This window comes from Protopterus annectens, chromosome 8.part0 (genome assembly GCF_019279795.1).
Source record: "Protopterus annectens isolate FY-2018-M chromosome 8.part0, PAN1.0, whole genome shotgun sequence".
Lineage (NCBI taxonomy): Eukaryota > Metazoa > Chordata > Ceratodontiformes > Protopteridae > Protopterus > Protopterus annectens.
In genome coordinates this window covers 866,523,088-866,542,883 of record NC_056741.1, presented here as the reverse complement: position 1 = coordinate 866,542,883, position 19,796 = coordinate 866,523,088, and the positions used below count along the sequence as shown (strand labels likewise).

The 19,796-nt window shown below is 41.7% G+C and overlaps 1 protein-coding gene across 5 annotated transcripts in view; it reads right to left on the bottom strand.

Annotated features, from left to right (window-relative positions):
* Window positions 1–19,796, bottom strand: part of HDAC6 (histone deacetylase 6) — a 1,533,697-nt gene that overhangs the window by 583,390 nt on the left and 930,511 nt on the right. For all 5 annotated transcript variants that reach the window (XM_044080374.1, XM_044080376.1, XM_044080377.1 and 2 more), the window contains exon 18: window positions 10,381–10,549. In XM_044080374.1, coding sequence (XP_043936309.1) covers window positions 10,381–10,549 — 169 coding nt within the window. The remainder of the gene's footprint in view (window positions 1–10,380; window positions 10,550–19,796) is intronic.

Sequence of the window (19,796 nt, the reverse complement as noted above, 5' to 3'; positions counted from 1 at the left end):
CACTAAGGGGTCGGGCGGAGGGGACACCCAAGAGGTAGATGGGCCCGCTTTGAATGCCTCCAGGAACACGGATTCGTCCGAGGAAGCCTTGGGGGCAGACCAACCCCCCTCTTATCCTGTGCATTTCAACCCCCCTCTTATCCTGAGCATTTCCATGATGTCTCCAAAGGAGACATCCTCGGGGGGTGACCTAGGGGAGCCTTCCCCTTCATCCAAATCTGTGTCATCAGTCAAGGACTCGGGGGAGTCCACGTGCCTCCTCTTGCACTTTCGCTTGTGAGGGATGTCCTCGGGGGGGCTGTCCGAGGACGTCTCACCAGCCACGTCCTGTTCCAAGGGAACGACCTGGGACATCAAAGCAGGCTGTCCCTGGGGCCAGGTGATGGAAGCTGGACCCAACAGAGAGGGAGTGTGGACCCAACAGAGAGGGAGTGCAGGGCGGAGCCGAAGCAAGGACCAGGGGCCTGGAAGCACTCAACAGTGCCCTCTCCACCACATCGAAAGCAGAGGGAGAGCCGCTCTCTCTGGAATCCGACAGCAAACCCTCGCTCGGATCCAATGGATGGATCGGGTTCGGCGCCAAAGCCATCGGATCCGACGGACCAGTGTGCTCCGACCTAGACGGAGCCGAAGACACACTGATTCCCTCGGATCCGACGCTCAGCCCACGGCTCCGAGAGCCTGGATCCGACAAAAACGGACCCGACAGGCTCGAGTTAAGAGTCGGTGCCGAAGTACCCGATACTGTCGGCACCGACCCATATCCGGCTCCAAGGCTGCTCGGTTCCGAAGGCTCAGAACCCTGGAAGCGGGTCAGAGAAGGAGCTATCGAGGTAAAGAAAGGTGTTGAGCTCCCCCCCAAAGGGAGGGGGGAGGCAGGAGCACTCCCATCTGCAGTTGGGCCTGGAGAAACCTTTGCATCATCCGGTCCAAATCTGCGTCAGAAAGGCTACGAGTCGATCTCGACGAGGCCACAGAGGCTGGCCGGGAATGCCGCCTCGATGACCTCAACGGAGATCTGGTCTCCTCCTCCTCGGGGCCCGGTGAGAAGCACAGAGACCGGATCTGAGAAGGAGGAGACCGGAAAGCCCTGGAGGGAGAAGACAGTTTAGCCGGGAGTGCCGAAGCGGAGGCCTCGGCCCGCAGCTTGTGGTGCTTCTCCCTCCTTTTTTCTTTCCTGGCCTCCCTCTCCTCCGGAGCTGCAGCGGGAGTTTGAGTCCCGACCGGAGGGAGGGAGGCAGGAGTGGCTGCCGCCGGAGCCAGGGAGGAGGCCACAGAAGAACTGGAGGCCGAAGCCGAATCTGGGGGCAAAAGTCCCGCTAGGATCAGCTTCGACCTCTGGTCCTTCAGTGCCCTGGGGTTGAACGCCATGCAGATGGAACACCCAGAGGAAAGGTGTTCAACCCCAAGGCACCGAACACACGGAGTGTGGCCATCCACTGGGGAGAGCTTATGGCCACACTCGATGCACTTAGAAAAGATGGGTTTTGGGGCCTCAGACATCTTAAAGAAAAAACACACTCGTTAGGCCCCAAACACACAACACACAGAAGCTATGCACCAGCAAAGGAGAGGGAGGGTAAGTTTAACTAAAAGGTATTAGTTAAAAAGGGAAACCTGACCACAAAACACACTCGTACACTTAAGGATAATAAAAAAAGTTTTAAAAACTCTCACAAAAACACTCAGAAGACCCTACGAACCAGGAGCTCAAAAATCTAGCTGCTGACCGAAGCGCGGCAAACTAGATCTGAGGTCAGTCAGGGATGGCAGGGGATTATGGGTGAAGGGGAGGAGCTAGGAGCTCGGATCTAAGTTGTGAAAGATTGCCGGCTCAGATCTGAGGTCGGATCCGAATCCCAAAGGCTGCTGACAAATGAAGTCAACTACTTCAGATTTCTTGTTCTACTATGCTACGGTACAAGAAGATGATAATGAAAGTGGAATGGAAAATGAAGATGTGCATACTGTCTGTGATATAAATAGGATCTGCCGGACAGACAGGTATGTATTTGGCAATTAGATGTGAAACAAGAAATCCATCCCTGGTTTGCCACCTATGTCTTTAATGGATAGAGAGAGCCTGCAAATGTTTCATCTCCCAGACCCCTGCTTGTAAATGTTTAATTTTCCAAGCACCTGCTTACACTTAACAAGGGTACCAGAATTTGTTGGAGATTTGGGATGCCTGGCTAGGCTTTAAAAGGCACCAGTGGTCATTAACCTAGTATACACCTATGGACCTCTACTATTACTGAAGTACTTAAGAGAAAGATAATGAAAAAACAAGGGATTAGGGGAACAGAAAGACAAAGAAGAAATGGTAAAAGAGAAGGATGGTGAGCAAAGAAATGAAAACAATTGGAGTAAATAATGTGCAAAGGGATGTGTTCAAATAAAGCAGTAGTAGATTAGAATATAAATTTGTACCTTTGCAGGAACGGGATGGGAAAGAAGACTTGGACGGAGGACTGGAAAAGAAAAAAAATTATAGCAAGAAACGGTGTGGCATTAAAATAGAAAGTTGAAATTATAGCAGGTAAAGATGCATAAAAGGAGAAAAAAGTTATCATGAATACCCTGTCAATTTACAGTATAAAACATGATGTGAGAAGATTGATGATTGAGGAATTTAGAAGTGGATATTATAAACACTTGCTAAATAGCAGATTTTAAGAAGAAAAAAAAAACTTAAAAATCACTGTGGGGGAAAAGAGGTTATTATCTGGATATGTGGGGAAGGACATTTTTCCAGGACTGCAGTTTTAATAAAAGTACCTGATGTAACACCGACAAATAATACATTGGTGATAGCAGACAAAATATTAATATGGGGTATTAGAAACAGAACTAAACAGGTAACATTTATGCATACAACACCACAGGGAACACGAAAATACTGTTTGAAGAAAGAAATGCAATGTTACAAATATTAGTATGCCAACGGTAACAGACGCAAGGTTATAAATTGATTAAAAGAGACAGAAAAGATTATACAAGACACACAGGTCAGGAGAACTGGAAAAAAATAAGTTATATACTCACCATAATGTTCTGTGTTGTCCATTTTCATTCTTTCTTAAAATGTGGGTTCAGATATGACCCTCTGATCAGACTCGGACACTTTTTACAGCTAGTGGCTACTGCAAACTCTTGAGCTCCTCCCTTACCCATAATGCTGTAGCCCCTTCCATACCTCATATCTTGTTTGCTGCTCTCTATTGCTAAACAGCATGAGAAATAATGAATATATGAGAAACCACTATCTGGAGCTCAAAAGGAGGAACGTTGCTTCCTCCATTATCCTCTCACTCTTCCAGAAATCATAAATACGAAAATGTAGGGGGGTGGAGAGATTGGTGTTGAGGAAGAATGAAAATGGACACCAATGGAATTTTATGGTATGTACACAACTTCTTTATTGGACATTGCCAATTTTCATTTGTTCCTCAACATGTGGGACACAGTCCTCAGCTACCTGAATCCCGGGAGGACTCGTAAGAAAGGATATTCCTGAGTACTTTTGAGCCGAAGGATGCTCCTCCCCGAGAGACCAGATCAACTTTCTACTGAGCAATAAAAGTATGAGGATTAGCTGAAGTGGCTGCAGCACACACATCATCCATGGAATATCTGGATATAAATCATGAAGAGACTGCCATGGATCAAGTTGAATGAGCTCTCAAAGGTTTTGTCAAGAATAAACCCAACTTACCGCAGACAAAGGAAATGTAATCAGTTCGCCACTTAGCTAAAGTTATTTTGGTAACTGGCTTTTCCAATCTTGATTCTGAAAAGGAGACAAATTGATCTGATTTTCTGAATTTGTGAGTTCTATGCAGATAGAAACTTAAGTGTCTGTGGATGTACAACAAACGTAAAATGTACTTCCCTTTGTTGGAGAAATTTGGGAAGACTGGACAGTTAATAGACTGATTAATAGTTGATCCTGACACCACATTAGGAGGAAAAGATGAATTAGTTCATTAGGATACCCTATTTTTATGAAATATCAAATAAGTAGGTTTAGACAAAAAGGCTTGTAGCTCTGAAACTCTCCTAGCCAAAGTAATGGCTACCAAAAATATTGTTTTCCAGGTTAGAAACTTTAGCTCACATTTTGCAGCTGTCTGAAATGGTGGTTGAGTCAGGGCTTGTAACAATAAATTCAAATCCCATGGTGCAGTACGATATTAAAAGGGGGGGTTTCAGTAAAAAGGTCCCTTTTATAAATGTCTTGCAGAGTCATGATGAAGCAGAAAGTACAACAGTCAACTCTGACATGAAAATTAGAAATAGCAGCCAATTGTACTTTAACGGTTGATGAATTGGACCCTTCATTAAAAACAGAAGCCAAAAATTCAAGAACTGCACACATTAGTGCTGAAAAAAGATCATTTTTTTGTGCCCAAAACACAAGTCTTTTCCATTTACTTTTGTAAATCTACATAGTGGAGGCTTTGTAAGTGGACAAAATAATGGGATGGACAGGGGAAGACAGCCTTGGCTGTCTAGCTATCATAAGAATTGGAGAAACCATGCAGTCAACTTTAGGCCCAAAATGTTCGAGTGAATCATGTCTGTTTGGTGAGACAGAAGGTCTGGAATTGGATCCAGGATCCAAGGAGTATGAACTAGATGAGGCCGAAGGAAGGAAAACCAAATCTGATCAGGCCAATAAATGGGTAATGAGGATTACTGTGCTCTTCAGTTGAGATACTTTCTGAAGAAACTTGGGGATCAGGAGATTGGGGGGGGGGTAAGCGTAGAGGAGACTGGGGGGTGGCAATTGTGAAGGATAGCATCTCTGAATGACTCGCCCAATATAGGGATCAGGGCAAAAAATCTGCAGCACTTGTTGAGGGGAGATGCAAGGAGGTTGCAGTATGGTTGGCCACACTGAAGGAGAACCTTCTCCACAATTTTCTCATTGAGAGACCACTTGTGAGGTAATAAGATGGAATTGCTGTCACGTTGGATTTCCCCTGAAATGTGCATTACTATCAGAAACGGACTAGATGAGATCACCCACTGCCATACCCTCAGAGCTTCTCGACATAAGGGGTAAGATCTGGTTACTCCTTGCTTGATGATCTACCAGACTACTGACATACCGTCCATCTGAATCGCAATAGTTCCCGAAGGGAGAGAGTCTTGGAAGGCCTGCAATGCTAGGAGGACTGCTCTCATTTCTAGATCATTCATATGCTTTGCTGGCCACTTATGGCGACTAGGTGCCTTGGACTATCTTTCCCAAGAAGCCCCCCCCCCCCCCCAAATTGGGATGCGTCCGTGGTCACCATGGCCTTGAGCTGAGAAAGTATGAAAAGTCGGCTCTGTAAAATTAGTTCTGAGCAAATCCACCACGTGAGATACCATCTGCATGACTAAATTATTCTGATCTGGGAGGACAAGGGCTGGTACAGGATGTACTACTAAGTCACCAGGGTCCACTGAAGAATTCTCATATGATATCTTGATAATGGAACAAGAATTATGGCAGCAGACATCAACTGTAAAACCTGTAGAATAAGTCGAGCTGACAGTGAGGAACTTTGAATTATCTCTTGGACTTGAAATCGAATCATTTGTACCCTTGACAAGGGAAGGGAGACTGTCATTGATACAGTGTTGAACAATGCTCCTATGAATTTTAGCAGTTAACTTGGTTCTATTTGAGATTTACTGAGACTGATCGGAATACCTAAGTGAGCACAACTGGAGTACATAATCTCTAGCTTTGATCAGCTGATGCCTGGTCAGAGTGGATATGAGGCAGTTGTCCAGGTAAAGAAGCACTTGGAATTAGTGTAGTCTCAAGCAATCCATCACTACTGCCATGCTTGGGGCTGTGGTGAGGCCAAAGGGCATAGCTCTGAATTGGTTATGACAGACTCCCAGCCAGAAGCATAAGCATCTTCTGGATCATCTGTTTATTTTTATGTGATCGTACGCATGATGAAGATGAGCACATCTAGTCATCCTTGTAGAGGAAAGGCAAAATTAAATGAAACAAGACCATCCAAAAGTTCGTGTGCGGAACTGAATTGTTCAGATTGCTAAGATCCAAAATTGGACTCCAGACCCTGTTCTATTTGGCACTAAAAATAATCTTGAGTAATCTTGGATGACTTTTTTTTTTCTAGTAGCTTTATTCTAGTGTTGCTACTTCCCTCTGACTGGGTGAAACATTGGGAATTCTATTTATTGTTGAAGGGGGAGGTAGGGAAAAGGGAACTGTATAACCTCTGGAAAAAATCCTCTGCCCCCATGAATCTTTTGTAATCTCTAGCCAGGCTCTCTGGTGCAGGGATATATCACCCCTGACAGGTGGCCAATCAGGCCTCCTTTCAGGAGTGTTGACAGGGTCTGTCAGAGAAGGAATCTCTGTATCACTAGTTCTGTGGGGCTCCTCTGCCATGCAGGCGGCATCTTCTATTAGAGTTTCCCCCTCTGCTTCTGAGGGAACTATCTCCATGTACATCTTAGAAAGGACCCTGGTATTTTCTGAAACACATTTTCCAACCACCTTGTTGAGTCCTAAAGAAGGTTCTTTGAGGAGTCGACAAATGTACTCCCACTGCAAACAGGGTCTTATCATCCTGCTCACATCTGGATAGTGTGTCTAACTTCGGGGCCAAACAAAGAACTTGCATCAAAGGGAACATTGATGAAAGAGGACTTGAAAGGCTCTGTGAAATCACACAGGAGCATCAACCATGTCCCCTAATGGAAATGCCTGAACCCGCAACCCTTGAGGTACCTTCAGCTGCATGTGAGATGAGCCTCATGGATGAATTTGAAATGCATTATAAGGTAGCCAACTGTGAGGCAATCGACCTCTCTGCCTCTGAATAATGGTCCCAGACAGAGATTTGGAGAGCTCTTTAATCAAATCAACTCCTTCTCAAGTCTGGTGAATTGTGCCAAATAATTCAGTGACCTAAGTGCAAAAGTTGATGAAGCATACATACGTTTCCCAAATCTGTACAATGGCCTAGATTCCCTGTTAGGGGGATGGAAGTATAAACTCTGTTCTGAGAGTTCCTTATTTGTGGCCACCGCTATGACCATGACATCTACTGGTACTAGTTTGCTCCAAAATTATCTTCCTTTTGGTGGTGCCAGGATCATGTATGGTCTCTTGGGGATTGGCTCAACAGAGTCAGGTTTCTTCCATGCCCACCTAGAGATCAAATCAATGAGCTCATTGGCAGGCAGTCACCCCTTGGTGTAGATGGGCCAGACCCAAAATCTTCCAGAAATACCAATTCCTCTTGGGAACGGTTATTGGTAGACCAACCACCCTTTTACTTGAGGATCTCCAGGATGTCTCCAAAGGAGACGTCATCAGGTGGTGATCTTGGGGACCCTTCCTCCTCATCAAAATCTGTATCTTCTGTGACAGATTCTTGAGGAGAGTCTAAGTGCCTTCTCTTGCACCTTCCCTTCTTAGGGACTTCTTTGGCAGGATGTTCTGGAGGAGTATCAGAAGATATGAGTATACCCTACTGGGTAGTTTGGATACTTTGGGCTGGCTTGTCCCTGTGGAATAGAGTGCTGAGGCTCCAGGCACAAAGACATATGAGACTGGGAAGACAGATTTCCGGTGGGGGAGCCCTTCTTCCTCTAGGAGTAGAGAAGGCTCTCTCCAATACCCCAAAGGCAGAATGCACCAGAGAGGAGGGCAACAACGGTGCCATGAAGACATGATTCTGGACTGCTGGCTCCCTCTGACATGAAGGCAGTCCATTTGAGGCAGACGCCGTATTCAAGCTGTCCAAAGTAGAGGTGCCTAGGGTCAGAGATGGCTCCAATATCTTCAGAATTAATTTCAACACCTCAGATTCAGCAACGGTGCTACGGCTCCAAGAGTCATCTGGCACCAACATGCTTGGTGACAGTCCACTCAGAGAAGGTATTGGAGCAGAAGATACAAAAATGTTCAGATCCGACAAAGATAGTTCTGGAAATCTTGGATCCAACAACTCAGAAGGTTGGACCAGAGAAGGAGCTAAAACAGGTGGAGAAGTACTGGTAAAGGTCTCCGGACTTGATGAGGTGGGAGCCGGGAGAACTCCCATCTGTATTTGTGCTGAGAGAAACCTCATCATTCTATCCACATCTGCTTCTGTCAGACTCCTGGAAGAACAGGAAGAAGAGGTCACTGAAGGGGTACTAGAATGATGGCATCTCTGTAGGAAAGATGATTAAAGATGGAAAGGAACAGGACCTATAGATGATGCACGTTGGGTCCTAGGGAGCTTCTTCAGCTCCAAGTGTGTCAGATCGGATGATACAGAATGGTTATCCGAATTCATCAGATCTGAGGGTTTAGTCTTTGGATCAGATGAACTCAGATCCAATCGCTTAGACACCTTGAGAGGAGGTTCAACTGTAGGATCAGAGCTAGGACTGGAGGATCAGGAAGAGTCTGAAAGACGCTTTCTGGACTCCTTTTCTAATCTCTTGAAGGTCTGACCTTCAGATAAAGACTCAGAAAAGGAAGTCTGTAATAAACCTTTCAAAATAAGATTTTTGCAGTCCACTAAAGCCCGTAGATTAAAGTCCTTGCATATGTCGAAAGGCTCTTTCAAAAAAGCTTAGCCTAAATAGTACGCACAAGAATCATGTGCATCTGTAAGAGGGATTTTATGCCCACAAACTTTGCATTTTTTAAATCCATTCAAAATGGTTTTTCAGCTATATTGGTAAGGAAAAAAAAAAAACAGACTACAGACCTAATAGGGAAAGGAAAGGAAAGAAAAAAAAAAAAAAAGAGAAAGTGAATAATTACCAACAATGGTAATTAAATAAGTTAACAAGGGTATGATAGCAGGAGAGAAAAGATTACCAACAATGGTATGCTAAATTACACACATAAGTGTAGGAAGGGTAAGGAAGGAATACATTACAGAAAATAACTAGAAAGGGTATAAAAAAGAAAATACCCTATTTTGCTCACAAATAAGACTATATAACACTAAAACACGAAAGCTAACAGCAACCACATCCGTATGTGAAGGTGACAAATGAGATCTGAGATATGTCAGGGGACTACAGCATTAAGGGTAAGGGAGGAGCTCAAGAGTTTTCAGTATCCACGAGCTGTAAAAAGTGGCTGAGTCAAATACTAGGGTCGAATTCAAACCCACTTGTTGAGGAATGAATGAAAATTTACATCATCAAATACCTGCATTTAGAAATTATAGTGTTAACAGACAAAAAAATATTAGAAGTAATGCACTCAGCCTTCTTCTAAACAGCTTGTCTGATGAAGGAAAAACTCTTCTACAGCAAAGATCTCTGTCCTATTAAGAGCATAGAGAAGCATATTTCTGGTCAAAAACAGTGTCTAAAGACAAAGGCATTCCTGAAATTTGTAAAATACATGTTCTCACAGCCATGCAAAGCCAAGTAAACAAGATGTCAAAGAACTTCCAACCCAATCTGTGCTGTACACATTTTTTTCTTAAACAGTATAAATCAAATCAGACCACACAGCAGACATCAGTGCTGTCTCACAGAACTTGGCTCTCTGATTCAGTTCTCAGTTATGGTGTCCTTTGTGCAGAGTCTGTACACCCTCCTTGGGTATGTCTAGGTTTGCATCAGGTGCTCTGGTTTCCTCCCACATTTGTGCTGCAAGTGAACTGGCATTCCTCATACTCACCCATAAATGAGCATGCCATACATGTACACTCTTAAGAAGCAATGGGTTAGCTCCACTCTCAGAATAAGCCTCTAAACCATGAGCCACTGAATGCCAGGATAGGGTCTGGGTCCTCTGCAATGGAAAATGAATAAATAATCCAAACTTAACTAAATAATTGGGCCAAATCAGTACCTAAGATGAAAGTAGCTTCAAAGACATAGTTATACTTTCTGGAGTGATCCAGCCAAACAAGAAAAATAACTCTTCACTGTACTACAAGCATTCCGATACTGCACATACCTTCATGAATGCGTGTATAGGGTAGAGGGGGGTTGCAGGTTCCTTGACATGCTAACTGCTCTGGATTTCTGGCTGAATGCCAAGCCAATTATACAACAGTAAGGAATACAGTGGCAGGCATAACGGATGATGACCTGCTGTGTAAACAGTTCAAATGTAGTTTGATTTGGAGAAGCAAGCTAAAATTCTGCATACATAAACTCCTACAGTGAAATACTTTTTCACTTACTTGCAAGTTTCACATCAAGAAGACTGCAGGTGGGAGATTGTGTTCTCTTTCCCAGAACTAAAATTACTGCTGTTAATTAAACAACCACTATAAATCTGAACAAACAGAAACATGGTGGAAGGAAATTGTTAATATAGAACAAAATGGCAATGCCAAGCACACTAAAAAGCTACCTAAAGCTCAAAGCAGCACTCACCTTGCCAGTCAAAATTGCTTCTACCACGTTGAATGTGGAGCCTGTGGCTAGCAAGGCACAATCGTACGTCTTTGGAGAGAGATAAATGGAAATGTACTCATCGCTCTGCCGATGAAGGTCACGCGCCTTCATGTCTACTGTGGATTTAATGGTCTGGATATATTTCAAACTGAATTGGAAACAGGAAAATAAATGAAAAAAGAGAAAAACATAAAAACATTCAAACTAAGTGGGAATGGCAGTGGGGGTGTCAAAATAAAAAGAGGGAACAAAAAATATTAATACTCACTATAATATTACAACTCTGAAAGGACAATCTGGCAGCATTATCTCACTCAAGTTTTTTAATTTCCATATTTAGAAAATTAGTCAGGTTAATACTCACCACCATCTTTCTTAGACTTATCCTTGCTGCTATCAGCAGCAGCCAGGTCATGGTGGTCTCCCCCTTCCTCAACCAGATCTTACCAGATGCAACTAAAAAAAAATCTACTACAAAAAATAACAGTAGTAAAAAAACACCATTTTATACAGTTTAAGCTCAAGCCTACTGTAAAGCTGAATAAGAAAAGAAACCAAGTTTGGGACCTCTCCTACAACTAGATAGTCACCTCACACATGCTTAATTATAACGAATACCTTGCCAAAGCTATGTACATTACTTTAAAATGTTTTTGCAATAGGATCCCACTCCAACTGCACCACAAGTAGTGCTCCCAAAGAAAATTCCCAGATGGTGGGACTACAGAGAAACATTACAGAGGACAGACCTAAAAACAGACATCTCTGAGCTAGAAATAGCATACAGTTTGTTAACATTTGCCAAAGACATGCACTGCAGACCATGTAAAGGTGTGACAGGACTTGATCCAGATGTGATGATCATCTCAAGTAGATTTGCTTGTCTCCTTTCAATGCAGGAAAACTGAAAAAAGTTTGTTCAAGAAATCCTTACAGCCAGTTTCTAAGGAAGGCCACTAATTAAACAATTACCCCTATAAAATAATACTTAAAAACTGTTTCCTTCAAAGGATTTCCACGTTCATCACAACAGAATGGAATGCAGATGGCCAGTCATTTTGGAAAACATTATTTGGAAACCTTTGTGTCTTTTTGCCTTTAACAAAAGACAGGGAAGAACTGCTTGTCTTAGTGCAAATGGATTGTTCTATTAGTGTAGTAATGCAGCAGTATAATAACACCCACGACATAAAGAAAGAATTCCTTGGGAGTTCATTCAGTCAGGAAGAAAACTGCACAGACTGGTCCAGGTTCTGGAAGAAAGCTACCAAAAGGATAAATTAACGGCTGGATCTGAAGAGATCCGGTCCATGCAAAACATGCATTGTAGCTATTTAGCAACTGAGCAGTGAAGCTCTGAGTTCCTTCTGGCAGATGCGACACAGTCTTCCATAAGTAGAAAAATTAACTCAGCAGAAGTTCAAATGGTGGAAAAGTTAGCTTCCCTAGAGTAAAATCTGGATCTCACAGGAGGTCTGAGCTGAAGGACTCCATACAAGATCTTGTAAATTTAAAGGAAGTCAAAGAACAACCATCTTCCTCTTCATGAAGATCACGGATGGCAGACAAAGTTTCTTAATGAAGAAACAGCTTATAGTAATCAAACAACGATGAAAACAAGATAATAAATAAGGAAGGCAGACAATGGTGAGGCATCAGAGCTTTATGAGCCATCCAAAGAAGAACTCAACCCACCTTAGACTCTTTCTGGCATAGGACTTCCGAGCAGTTTACAAAATACTTTCAAAGCTGTCCAGCAGCTCTAGATTCCTGGCTACTAAGCCAATCACAGGAATCGTGCTGACATAGGCAGACTATGAAGAGATAGATAACATACACCCAATGTGTAACCAGCAAGCTGCAGTAAATAGAAACTTCTGGGGGGTGAGTATGTGCTCTAAAAAGAGTTGGAAACCAAGCCTGATAAACCCAGAAAGGGGCAAAAATCACCTGGACTGACTCCTGATTATCTCTAATAAAAATATATAAAATAAGAGATAATGGGATAAGCATTGTTAAGGTCAGTAGGGCAAAACAACTTACTAGCACAGTAATGAAAATATATCCCCACGAAGGCTGCTGGGTGATAGAAGAATCAAAAGTCACTGTATTCAGCATTCACCAGTGAAAACAAAGAACTCACTATATTCAGCATTTACCAAGGGAATGAAGAGGCTCATCACTGGGATATCTCATTCCTTGGAAAAGAAAACTCATAGAAGAATGCTGCCTTGAAAAAGTCCACTAATGGGGTAACAGAAACCTTTTCTTGAGGCTACCAGCCAGAGAAATCTCCACTTGGAAGACAGACTGGTGAAACCATAAAGCTGCGCCTAGGACCATTCCCACTGGAATTAAGGTACTATGCCATGAGGGAAGAAATCTGCTAGTTGGAATACAACACATCTGCCATTTGTCCAAATGGATGAGCAAGTGACCTAGAAGAAGGGCAAACCACAAACATCTGTTTCCCATAATGCAGAAGGAGTGCAGATTCCTAAACAAAATTATGTCGTACCTCCTCCCCTTGCTGCTACTTTAAAGGATAATGTAAACTGAACTGAATATTTTCTCTTCCATCCTCAGAAGATACATAGCCTCTCCTGACCACTCCCACGGATTGACCATTGCTACAGGATAACCCTAAAACTGATGGCATAAATTCAGCTAAAACTCTAAAGAGAAATTCAGCCACCCAAGTTAAAGAGGTCAATTTCCTCCCTAGGATTAGTTCTGGGGTGATCTGACAAACTTTAAAAGATCCATTACCTAAAGCACATACTCAGTACAAGACATCTATAATCTTAGGCCACATACAACAGCTAGGATGCTCAAGGAGATCTCATCTCTACAATGTTGATGCCATGTGAACATCTTATGGGGACCATAGGCCCTCGATGGAGTACTGCCTGAAACAAGCTAAATATCCTACAATGGTTGTATCTATGTTTACCATTGCAAAATGTCAGCATCCAGAAAGATGGCCCTAGCAGGAAGGAGAAAGCAGAATCCAGTTATCTATGCCCATACACTCTAAGACCACTGGGACCTCACAAACCACTGAACAATATGCACATGCAGATGGGCCAGTTGGACCACTGATACAGAGGCTGCCAACAGTGCTAGAAAAAGTGTATTTGGATGAAATAACAGACAGAATCTTACCATATTAGTTGATATGTGGAGGACTCTCACTGGTGGGTCATAATTTAGGTTAGACTCTCCACCAATCAGTATTTAGCCAGAGCCATGACATGGAGAAAGAAACTTTTAACTATGCCTTAGATATCCCAAGTTCAATTAGAAGTTTAGGAGATGGCGAGTAAGTGAGAAAGTAGAACTTGTCCATCTCTCTCTGTTGAAAGGGTTAGGGATGCATGATTTCCATTTACAATCTCCAGTTGAGACTGAGGGTCTAAAACAGGTACTTGTTTTTAAAGGGCATGGTTAATTGAGGGATGTCAGTCATGGAAGCAACACCTTCTGTAGATACCCACTGCACTCCAACCACTGGGGTCTCAGCAAGCATGTATATTGAGGTAACAATGGAGCTTGCAGGGAAAACCCCGGAAGCTCAGTGAATGACAAAACTAGTCCCCCTACTCAACCCTCAGTGACTGAAAGGAAGAAAGGCTTAATGGTCTTGCAGAGCAGTAGAAAAATATTACAAAGAAACTCTTTTATAAGTTTCCATGCAAACAGACAGAAACACACTTATTACAACACATGCCATGACATAATGTGTTGCCTACAATGGTATGCTCATACTTCTCACATACTTGTTTGACTCCCCACAATCCAACAATGTAACCCTCCTGCAAAGCAACAAATAATGAAGATCTGCACTTTCCTTGTTACTACAACATATACTAACATACACCTGCCCGATTCAGAGGAAACCCAAAAGCAGAGGCTAACCTGAAAGACTGCCCACTCAAATGGGAATAGAGCGACACAGTCTCAGATGAATCAAGGATGGTCCCTTTCACATATTAACTGATATAGTAAGAATGTATCAATAATATCAAATAATAAAGAGCTTCTTTGAAGGGGCCCGAAAACACAGCAGAATCACAAGTAGTAAAATCACAAGGAAGAAAGGAACAGCAAGACTCACAGCATGGAGGATTAATGCTACGAGATGTTAACATCTGATTTCTGTAATCCAGGGGTGGAGTCCCTCAGCCTTCAAATGCCAATTGTGCAACTCTGAGCAAGTCAGTTCACCAGACAGTGCTCTTGAGAAACCAAGATAGCCTACTCAATGGTCTCCTTGACAGCATGCCTACTAAGATCCCAGAAAGACAGCACTAAAACCAGCAAGAATCCAAAGCTTTTCCCTACAGCTGGGACCAGGAAACCTACCTTGGGCGAGAGGCCATGAACAGTCAGCCCTAAAGCCCGTCAAGCCAGGAAGACATGCCATACTCACTGCAACCCCCCCTCCCCCCCCAAAAAAATAAATAAATAAAAACTGTCCTGTCCCATCAGAAGTAGCATCTAATCTAGCAGAAGGGCCTCTCTGCAAACTTACAACTCTAGACAAACTCAATCAGGCCCACCTACACATGCACATAAAGGTGTTCACTACATAATTCAAGGCTTTGAATGCAGCTAAAAGACAAATGCCTAAATGAAGTTTCAACAAGATGGCAAAGGACTCAGAATTTAACAGAACCTCCATAATCAATTACACCAGATGAGGCTTCAGGCCCTAGTACTACCTCAGAAAGACAGACTTGAATCTGAACATATGCAGAACACATTTAAGGACCCTACACACACAAACAGTAACAGGGAAAACCTGCTTAAACATCCTTATCCTTCTACTTAGTCACTCTGTCCACTCATGAAGGGGAAGATTAAGACTTCAGGGGGGAAAAAGTGTGTCCCACAAGACCATCTAGAAGTCAGCCTGAAGATACCCACAAAACTTGTCACTTCAGCCTGCCAGAGGGTGAAATAAAATATGAACTCCATAAGAGACAGCAGCAGAGTGGAACAGGAGTGCCTCAGGGCTTCTATGATGACACCCCTTCAAGATCGGGTCTAAGGACAGGGCACAATCACAAGTACTTCACTCTCATGGATAAATGGAAAAAGAATGTATCTAAGGCCTCCAGCCAAAAAACAATGCACTAAAATGAACAGGTAAAAGAGGACTCTAAACTTTAATGATCACCCAGGGCAAATACATCCGTGTCTTTAAAGGAGGGGAAACAACATCTTGGAAAAAATCTGTGGTGGTTATATTATCCATAGAGTAAAGACCCTGTGGACCAAGCTTCATATAGATCAATTTCATTTCAAACCATGTTTACAAAATGTTTATGTCTATACTAGCTAAGAGAATTACAAATGTGTGGCTGAAATTGACAGATATGGACATGGATCAATGAGGAGAGCAAACGTTTGACATTATTGATAGGACAATAAGGATCCTGAGAGAAGCAGAATATAAGAAAATGCTGCTGTTGGTGGGTCATAACGCAGAGAAAGCGTTTAACAGAGTAAGTTGAGATTTTATGAGTAGGGCAATAGAAGCATTAGTATCCCCTGACGCAATAAGATTAATTACGAGGATATATGAAAGATCTGGAGGCAAAAATTAAAGTGGAGGGGTTCTTCTCATACAAGTTATGTTTGTACAGAGGAACCAGGCAGGGTGTCCTCCTTTCCCCTTTGTTTTATATTTAGAACCATTGTCAAAGAAAATAAGCAATACAATTTATATGGTGATCAATAAATGCTGGCTTTATTTGCAAATGAAATTATTTTGTACTTGATAAATTCAGAAGGACATTTTGATGTGGTGGAACACTTTGACCCAGTTTCAAGTTTTTTCAGGGTATAAAATTAATGAAGATAAAGCAAAAGATATAGTTATAAATTATGTACCCACACACAAATTGATTCAGCAATGCCCATATTTATGGGGACAGGATAAGATGAAGTACTTAGGAGTAAGGATTAAAAAGACTTCTGCTATGGCAGCTAAGGATATGTTGGAAGAGACTAAAGAAAAATATAATACAAAAACAAAGAAACTGGAAGCTGTTGTTTCTGGATATTGTTAATAAGATACAAACAATGACAATATGTTTAGTTCCTTTGATTTTATATACAAGTCAGACATTTTTTATCAACCAAATGAGAACTTGTGGACAATAATTAATAAAGAGTTGAAGGAACTTATCTGGGAGGAGGATGTGCATGGGTTATGGTTAAGGTGTTACAAACACAAGGTGCAGGGTTTGAGTCTCACACGGGATAATTGGCTAGGCTTAAAATTCCTCGCAAGGGCAGCTAGCCTAGTACTAATCTATGAATCTATGAATGGGGCAAGACTGAAGACGGGGAGGCTAAGCTGATCCTCCAGAGTAGTACAAGATGGTTTAGGACTACCTGATTTGAGGGGATATTTTAGTTATGCAGTTAAATGTCATAAATATTATATAAACACAAGCTTATAATTCAAAGTGGAAAAAGGATGATGATGATGATGGATGGAGTGTCAAGAAATAAAGGACAGAATGACAGCCATACAGATTATATTTACAAAGTTGCAGAAAGTATTCCAAGAACTAAGCCAACACAGGAATGGAGAAAGGAAATGTTGCCAATAGGCATGATTACTAGTAGGTATACAAAAAACAGATGAGGGGTGGAGAAATCTTGCAAAGGAAACAAGACATCAAGAGCAAATAACTAGAGAGGGAAAGATAATACAGTGGGATAAGTCCAAGAAGAAGAATGAACAGCAGGTCAAAGACTGCCTTCCCTACCAAGAATTGAAAGAATATAGGCAAACATAAAGGGGCAGGGTAGTTTCTAAGTGAAAGACCTGCTCTGGTAGTGTTTTTAGTTGAATCTGGAATAGAAGATGTTCTGAAAAAAGGGATACTTAGTAGGGCATATAAAATATTGTATTATAACTATAAGTCAATCAGAGGTAAGAACAGAGACTGGAAATACAATTTACAAAGGAACAATGGGAGAACGTAAGTATGGCTCCCAAGTATGCAACAAAGAGCACAAGGTTCAGGATTTTTGCTTGGAAGTGTTTTCATAAGTGTTTTTATACCCCAAGCATACTTCAGAAATTTATTCCTCAGGTAGACAGCAAATGTTGGAGGTGTGATGGGAAAGAAAGATGTCACTAGGAACGCATTTTTTGCTAATATAATGAGCTGGCAGATTTTAAAAATTCCATACAGAATATCTGTTGGAAATATTGGGGGACCAAATGACTGACTAAGGAAATTATTCTTTTAAGCTGGGATATGACCTGAATTGTCTAAATATAGTAAGACCTTATTAAGTTTCAATTCTATTGGCTGCCAAAAAATATCAATCACTAGAAAATAGAAATCAAATCTAAGCCAACTGTATCTGAAGCATGTGATACTGGAAAAGAGATACAAGAACTAGAAATGGGACCTTAAGAAAATAAAGCAGCAAACTACTTAGAAATAAATGTAAATTTTGGGAAAAATGCAAGTAGCAATGTTTCAGGGAGAGGACTGAGATTTAAAGGAAGGTAGAGACTGAGCAATTTATGTAATACTGAACTAAATGAAAGCTGTTGTAAAAAAAAAAAATATATATATATATATATATATATATATATATATATATATATATATATTTATATATATGTATATATATATATACATATATATACATATATATATATATATATAAAATGTGTGTAAATGAAAAAAAATTAACGTGTGTGGCCGTGCCTTAAGTGATAATTCAATAAAGGTATTTAAATGAAAAAAGACCTCCCTGTGTCTAACCACCACAGACCATCAACAGGGGAGAGGGTTTGCACCCTTTGCCCACTCAAGAATCTGACTTTGAGAAGGCTGGTGTGAATTAGGGTGTGCATGTGTGTCTGTGTGTGCACGCACATGTGCATGTACAAGAGTGAATATATGTGATATTTGCATACATAAGGTGTCAAGCAGATGAGGGTCTAATGCAAACCAACACACACTGGTGCAGACATCTGAAAAAGGCCCCTATGGATGAATTCCCACACTTGCCACTCCATCACCTGCCAACAGCCAAATAAAATCCCAGAATCACTTAGCTTGAGACATGGGGTCTAGTACAGCCCCACCCAGCAGTTTTTCTTCATTCAGGGCTAACAAGTTTAGACAGGCTGAGAAGGACACCAGATATGAAATCTCAGTCACAGGTGTCACCAATCTGCAACCAGAAGACTTCAAAAAAGCTGTTTCACATGACCTGCTTGGTTTCAAGTTCCTCACCAAAATGGGGGACTGGGAGGTTGCAAAAAAATGCAATCACCTCTGAGAGGGCACAACCACAACCTAGCCCTTCAAATGAAGTCTGCTGCATGACAGCAATGCTCCATTTGACAGACAAAAGGAAGACTTTTCCTTATAATATTTCAGTACAAGTACTAACAAAAAGTCAGAAAATGAATTTCCTTACTTTGATCTCTAAATATAAAGGACATGCAAATGCAGGAATTTTACTGATAACAATGATAGAGGTACAGATTTTATTTTGAATGTGGTATCACAGGGCCAAGTTCACTTATCTAGCCGACTTGCATTACACACCAGAAGTCGTCATGGGTTTGTTGCAGTCAGTAAATAAAGGAATTTCTTAAAAAGATAAAGTTTAACTTTGACAGGAGGAAATGATAGCCCACCCTTAGAATCCATAAAAGAGAGTCCTTATTATTAGTTTTTAAGTCAATGAATTTGAAAAGAAGGCATAACAGAAAGAGAATGATTTGCATACCTTACAGTGACAAAGCCTTTACTAATATAGAGTCTAAACAATAGCCTGATTATGGTGATTGATTGATTATGGAATGCACTAGGACATCTAGAAATCCTAAATGGTTGACTGTTGACATCTTGCTTGGACAGGAGTCTCTTCTGTATGTACTACCATAAATCAGTTTTCTAGAATAGGAAAGCCGTAAAGTCCTATACCTCAAGTTTTGTTGCTGCAATGACCACACACTTGGCAATTATGGGTGAAGAACAGATGTCAAAACGTAAGGACAAGAACTAGAAAAGTTGTCTCGATACTGATATAAATGCATTTGATGCACTTGCCTTACCTTGATGTGAAGGTAAGAATTCCATAAGTCAAAAGAGCATATTCAATCTCAGATTTGGGGAAAACGGCTAAAAGAGCGACACTGCAAAACTTCCTTTTTACAGCCATGATGGAACTGTAGATATCCAGGACTGGCTGCATTTACCTTACCAGTGAGCAAAAATGATCAGAAACAGGCCAGCTTTGTGATGTACAGAGATAAAGACTGGATAAAGGTGCAGGTGATCAAACTTCAGTTAGTGGCTTTGGTGACTGCAGGAGCTGGCCAGGGATGGTGAAAGTGAATT